The 7310-nt window shown below is 42.0% G+C and overlaps 1 protein-coding gene across 1 annotated transcript in view; it reads left to right on the top strand.

Annotated features, from left to right (window-relative positions):
* The first annotated feature begins 1497 nt into the window (after positions 1-1497).
* The window catches only part of LOC121005056 (waprin-Thr1-like), a 47473-nt gene continuing 41660 nt past the window's right edge, over positions 1498-7310 (top strand). The window contains exon 1 of the mRNA XM_040437574.1: positions 1498-1595. Within this exon, the coding sequence (XP_040293508.1) occupies positions 1520-1595 (76 nt within the window). The 5' untranslated portion in view covers positions 1498-1519. The remainder of the gene's footprint in view (positions 1596-7310) is intronic.

The following is a 7310-nucleotide window of genomic DNA, read 5'->3' as shown; positions in this document are numbered from 1 at the left end:
TGCAGCGTAAGTTTTCCATCACACATAGTGTTTTGTATTTAGTCCAAAAAAGTTCAACTTTGGTCTCATCTGACTAGTGCACGTTCTTCTACATGTTTGCTGTGTCCTCTACATGGGTTGTGGCAAACTGCAAACGGGACTTCTTATGGCTTGCTTTCAAAAATGGCTTTCTTTTGCCACTCTTCCATAAAGGCCAGATTTGTGGAGTAGACGTCATGTGGACAGATTCTCCCACCTGAGCTGTGGATCTCTGCAGCTCTTCCAGAGTGACCATGGGACTCTTGGCTACTTCTATAATAAGTGCTATCCTTGCTGTTTAGGTGGACTGATGTCTTGGTAGGTTTGCAGTTGTGTCATCATCTTTCCATTTTAGGATGATGGATCAAACAGTCCTCTGTGAGAAGCTCAATGCTTGGGATATTTTTTTATAACCTAACCCTGCTTTACACATCTCCACATCTTTATCCCTGACCTGTCTGGTGTGTTCCTTGGTTTTCATGATGCTGTTCGATCACTAATGTTATCTAATAAACCTCTAAGACCTGAACTTTTCACAGACAGCTGTAGTTATACAGAGAATACATTTTCTAATTAGGTGATTTCTGAAGGCATTTGGTCACACTGGATTTCATGTAGAGGTATCAGAGTACAGGAGGCTGAATACAAATGCATACCACACTTTTCAGATTTTTATTTATTAAATTTTTTTAAAACTATGTATCATTTTCTTTTCACTTCAAAAATACTTGCTACTATGTGTTGGTCTATCACATAAAATCCCAATAAGATACATGTAAGGCACGGCCGTAGCTGTTTTTGCAGTCTGCAAATTACTGATCCGCAAAACACGGACACCGGCTGTGTGCGGAACGGAATGACCCACCCCTAACAGAACAGTCCTATCCTTGTCCGTAATGCGCACAAGGATAGGACATGTTGTATAATTTTGCGGACGGCATGGAACAAACGTGCGGATGTGGACAGCACATGAAGTGCTGTCCACATCTTTTGAGGACCCATTAAGGTGAATGGGTCCGCATCTGACCCACAAAAAATGTGTATCAGATGCAGACCCAAACCACGATCATGTGCATGAAACCTAAGTTTGTGGGTATAACGTGAAAAAATGTTAAAAAGTTCAAACGGTATGACTACTTTCTGAAGGCACCGTATGTTCCTAGATGAAAGAGAATATAGGGAGCTGGTGGTGAACCACTTCACATTATAGACAGTAGTAGGTTTCATGTGTTTTCAGTATAATGATTCACATTCAGCAAGAGGACTCATTCATATATTTTTGGTCCATGGAGTGAAGAAATACCTGTATGCAATATAGTCTGACTATGAGTATTATCTTCTACCTTGTCTAGTTCCACATTTATGCTCTCTGACATGATAATGACGGTGATTATGATGGATGGTATTTGGGCAGATGGGGGGGGGTGACTCTTTTACTCGCCCTGCCTCACCTGGTAGAGCGCAGGTTTTATGGGAGGCAGAGACAGTGTGAAACTGCAAGATGAAAGCAGCGAATTGTGTGACACTCCTCGTGTTTCTCTCCCTGTGTGTGCAGAGGAGGATGGCACAGGCGGCAGGTGAGTGAAAGAGAAAACTTCACTTTATACAAGAACTTTTTGTTTCTTACTACTACCTCTCCATGCTTACTATAACCCCTGCAAGCACTGTATCTTCCCTGACTCTTTATATCTGCTATTATCCCCCAATTAATGCAACTTTCACATATACTTTGTGTTTCGCTTTCTTAAAGTGCTCAAGCTCTCTCTGCTTGCCATCAGTGAATGGAAGCAGTTTCATTCAGAGGTTTACATAGCAGAGCAGTATAACCATGTCAGATTTTGGAGACCCTGACTATAAAAAAAAAAGAGTATTTCTATTCACTGGTATTTCACATCTTGAAAATGGTGAGGAACTAACAGCACTAGACATGTCCTAAATTCATAATCTAACCTATTGGAGTCCACAAGGGTGAAGGGCACGGCTACACGGCAACATGTGTCATGCGACATGTAATGTCATATATTTCAATGGTACCACAATGCGACATGCTGCAGTTGCGACATGACAGTTGCAAAAAATCCATCCAAGTTGGGGGTTTTCAGACCGTCATAGTCGCAGCATGTTGCATTATGACATTGAAATACATGTATATAAAATGTTGTCATGCAGCCATAACCTTTCAGGGCCAATTCTACGCTTTCTGCTGCCTGAGGCCAAATTCTCAATCCAACCCATACTTCCAGCCTTACTGTTATGCCTCCTGTACATGACCATATCCATTTTGCGGTCCACAAATGACAAAATACGGATGCACTGCCCCCTTGTAGTGCCAGTATGTATAATGCCCCCTCCAGAGCTATGGTCTGTATTATAATGGGCCAGCTGTAGTGCCTCCTGTATTAAACTTCCCCCTGTATTATTATGCCCCCTACAGTGCCCTCAACAGCCCGTCCCGGAAGTATAATGCCCCCTGCAGCGGTAGTATATATAATGCTTTCCCCTGTAGTATAATGCCTCAGTTTACATAATGCGCTCCCTCTAGTAGTACAATGTGCACCCCCTGTAGTATAATGCCTCAGTTTACATAATGCGCTCCCTCACGTAGTACAATGTGCACCCCCTGTAGTATAATGCACCTGTATATAAAATGCTCCCCCCTCAGTAGTGTAAGGCACCTGTGTATAAAATGCTCCCCCTGTAGTATAGTTCCCCCATATATATAATGCTTTCCCCCCTGTAGTATAGTTCCCCCATATATATAATGCTCTACCCTGTTGTATAGTGCTCCTGTAAGTATAATGCTCTCCCCCTGTAGTATAGTGCCCCAATATATATAATTTTCTCCCATAGTATAGTGCCCCATGTATATAATGCTCTCATCCCGTAGTATAGTGCCCTCATATTTATAATGCTCTCCCTTCCCTGTACTATAGTACCCCCATATATATTATGCTCTGTCTTCCCTAGTATAGTGCCTATATATATATATATATATATATATATATATATATATATATATATTGTAGGAAGACACAAGGGACCATCGTTGATGGTAGATATGTCGCCGAGGTTCCTGGCCTCGATGAAGTAGGAGCCAGTATTTCAGATGTGTCAGCGGCAGTAGGTGGTTAACATTTTATTTATTTAGTATAGCTGTGAATAGCTGATCCGGGACGGCTCTTACTGGGAAAAGCAATAGTACTGGGTGGGTGACTACTCCCCACATTCCAGGCTGGGTCTTGACTGGCCTATAAAACAGCCAGCAGTGCCAGGTGGTGGGGATTACCTCTCTCTGAAAGTGGAGCTCTCGGGAGTGCTGGGTGGGATCAGAGTCTGAGCTGGAGTTCGAGTGCCTGAAAGCCTGAGGACAAAGGGAGGTCCAAATACACTCTATGGGGTTACGGTATTGTGCAATACCATACCTGTGTGATTCTATAGATATGGGACTTTATTGTTTCTGTAAGGCTGGCTGGAGCAAGTTGATCACTGCCGTTTACTGCCTTATTGTTTTTTCAAGAATAAAAGACAACCGTTGCTTTGCTTTCACCGCTAAAAGCTTGCAGCTGTGTTCTTATCTGAAGCCTACCATTGGAGAAAATCCCCACAATATATATATTGTGGAGATTCGCTCTGGTAGTTAGGACTAGCGGATGCAGTATAGAAGCAAAGTACACAGTTCTTGAATCAAACAGCGGTGTTTATTCACACATTGGTGTATAACAAAATGCAGATAAGCTGTATCACAAAACGCAGGTGGCTTGGCGTTTGTTCACCCACAAGGAAAGTCCAAAAAATAAAACTCACCTTTTCTCCTGGGTGTTAATTCACACCCTGTTAGCAGTTTAGCCTCATCAAGTCCATAGGCCTGTTTGCCTTTAGAGTGGCCTGAGTTCTCCAGCCCAGCTCTAACCTCAAATCCCAGCACAGCCCTCAGTTCATAGCCCACAGACTCCTGAGCTCCACTGTCAGAAGGAGGTAAATCCACCACACCTGGCAGTGCTGGCTGGTTTTTATGCCTAGCAAAATCCAGCTTGGAACATGGGGAGTAGTCACCCGCCCAGCACTTTGACTACTCCCAGTAAGAGCCGTCCCGGATCAGCTATGACAGCCATGCTAAATCTCAAGGTGTCAGTTAGCAATAGCTGCTGCTGACACATAAAATACCGGCTCTTACTTCACACATACCTTCCATCCACCATGATTCCAGGTACCTTCCTACTATATATATATATATATATATATATATATACAGTCGGGTCCATAAATATTGGGACATCAACACAATTCTAATTTTTTTGGCTCTATACACCACCACAATGGATTTGAAATGAAACAAACAAGATGTGCTTTAACTGCAGACTGTCAGCTTTAATTTGAGGGTATTTACATCCAAATCAGGTGAACGGGTAGGAATTACATCAGTTTGCATATGTGCCTCGCACTTGTTAAGAAACCAAAAGTAATGGGACAATTGGCTTCTCAGCTGTTCCATGGCCAGGTCTGTGTTATTTCCTCATTAACCCAATTACAATGAGCAGATAAAAGGTCCAGAGTTCATTTCAAGTGTGATATTTGTATTTGGAATCTGTTGCTGTCAACTCTCAAGATGAGATCCAAAGCGCTGTCACTATCAGTGAAGCAAAGGAAAAAATGCGTATAGCAGCACAATGAAAAATTAAAGTCTTATCTTGTGGTGGTGCCAGCCGTGTTGGGAGCCAGTCAGAAGTTCCCCCTTGGATGCGTCATATAGAAGAAACCGCAGCACTCTCCTGTCTTCAATTCAGTGGAATTTATTTCACCAGCAAAAAAATGCGACGTTTCGACCGTAAAGGTCTTTCTCAAGCAAGCTTGAGAAAGACCTTTACGGTCGAAACGTCGCATTTTTTTGCTGGTGAAATAAATTCCACTGAATTGAAGACAGGAGAGTGCTGCGGTTTCTTCTATATGACACTATCAGTGAAGCAAGCCATCATTAGGCTGAAAAAACAAAACAAACCCATCAGAGAGATAGCAAAAACATTGGGTGTGGCCAAAACAACTGTTTGGAACATTCTTAAAAAGAAGGAACGCACCAGTGAGCTCAGCAACACCAAAAGACCCGGAAGACCACGGAAAACATCTGTGGTGGATGACCGAAGAATTCTTTCCCTGGTGAAGAAAACACCCTTCACAACAGTTGGCCAGATCAAGAACACTCTCCAGGAGGTAAGTGTATGTGTGTCAAAGTCAACAATCAAGAGAAGACTTCACCAGAGTGAATACAGAGGGTTCACCACAAGATGGAAACGATTGGTGAGCCTCAAAAACAGAAAGGTCAGATTAGAGTTTGCCAAACGACATCTAAAAAAGCCTTCACAGTTCTGGAACAACATCCTATGGACAGATGAGACCAAGATAAACTTGTACCAGAGTGATGGGAAGAGAAGAGTATGGAGAAGGAAAGGAACTGCTCATTATCCTAAGCATACCACCTCATCAGTGAAGCATGGTGGTGGTAGTGTCATGGCGTGGGCATGTATGGCTGCCAATGGAACTGGTTCTCTTGTATTTATTGATGATGTGACTGCTGACAAAAGCAGCAGGATGAATTCTGAAGTGTTTCGGGCGATATTATCTGCTCATATTCAGCCAAATGCTTCAGAACTCATTGGACGGCGCTTCACAGTGCAGATGGACAATGACCCAAATCATACTGCAAAAGCAACCAAAGAGTTTTTTAAGGGAAAGAAGTGGAATGTTATGCAATGGCCAAGTCAATCACCTGACCTGAATCCGATTGAGCATGCATTTCACTTGCTGAAGAGAAAAAACTGAAGGGAAAATGCCCCAAGAACAAGCAGGAACTGAAGACAGTTGCAGTAGAGGCCTGGCAGAGCATCACCAGGGATGAAACCCAGCGTCTGGTGATGTCTATGCATTCTAGACTTCAGGCTGTAATTGACTGCAAATGATTTGCAACCAAGTATTAAAAAGTGAAAGTTTGATTTATGATTATTATTATGTTCCATTACTTTTGGTCCCTTAACAAGTGCAAAATTGTAATTCCTACACCATTCACATGATTTGGATGTAAATACCCTCAAATTAAAGCTGACAGTCTGCAGTTAAAGCACATCTTGTTCGTTTAATTTCAAATCCATTGTGGTGGTGTATAGAGCCAAAAATGTTAGAATTGTGTCGATGTCCCAATATTTATGGACCTGACTGTATATATATATATATATATATATATATGTCTCCCCCGAAAGTGTAATGGCCCCATATATGATGCCTTTAGAGATGAGTGAATTTCTCCAAAATTCGATTCGGCCAGTTCGCCGAATTTTTTTACATTTTTTGGTTTGATCCGAATTTATTCATGGCGAATCGCGTTAAAAAATGGCTATTTCCTGGCTGCTGAGAACCTTTATAGTGGTGTAGAACACTGTGCCTTGCAGTAACACGCATAGGGAGTCTGCTGTGGTAGTGAAACAATACTGTGAGTCAGTATGACATACAGATGATAAGCGTCTCTGTTAGAATCACTTCACGTGTAAGTCGTGAACGGGGAGGGCTACCCAGTATACAGCAAGGCCACGCAGGTTGATAGGGAAACTTAGTATTTTTATTCCTAACAAATCAAACCTAAGAAACACCACAGAAACAATAGTATGGCAATATACACTCACCTAAAGGATTATTAGGAACACCATACTAATACGGTGTTGGACCCCCTTTTGCCTTCAGAACTGCCTTAATTCTACGTGGCATTGATTCAACAAGGTGCTGATAGCATTCTTTAGAAATGTTGGCCCATATTGATAGGATAGCATCTTGCAGTTGATGGAGATTTGAGGGATGCACATCCAGGGCACGAAGCTCCCGTTCCACCACATCCCAAAGATGCTCTATTGGGTTGAGATCTGGTGACCAAGATTTGCAACCAAGTATTAAAAAGTGAAAGTTTGATTTATGATTATTATTATGTTCCATTACTTTTGGTCCCTTAACAAGTGCAAAATTGTAATTCCTACACCATTCACATGATTTGGATGTAAATACCCTCAAATTAAAGCTGACAGTCTGCAGTTAAAGCACATCTTGTTCGTTTAATTTCAAATCCATTGTGGTGGTGTATAGAGCCAGTGAACTCATTGTCATGTTCAAGAAACCAATTTGAAATGATTCGAGCTTTGTGACATGGTGCATTATCCTGCTGGAAGTAGCCATCAGAGGATGGATACATGTTCTCATTCTGTTTACGCCAAATTCAGACTCTACCATTTGAATGTCTCAACAGAAATCAGACCAGG

The sequence above is a fragment of the Bufo bufo genome, chromosome 6 (assembly GCF_905171765.1).
Source record: "Bufo bufo chromosome 6, aBufBuf1.1, whole genome shotgun sequence".
Lineage (NCBI taxonomy): Eukaryota > Metazoa > Chordata > Amphibia > Anura > Bufonidae > Bufo > Bufo bufo.
Note: the sequence above shows the minus strand (reverse complement) of the source record. Positions and strands in the feature narration are given on the sequence as shown.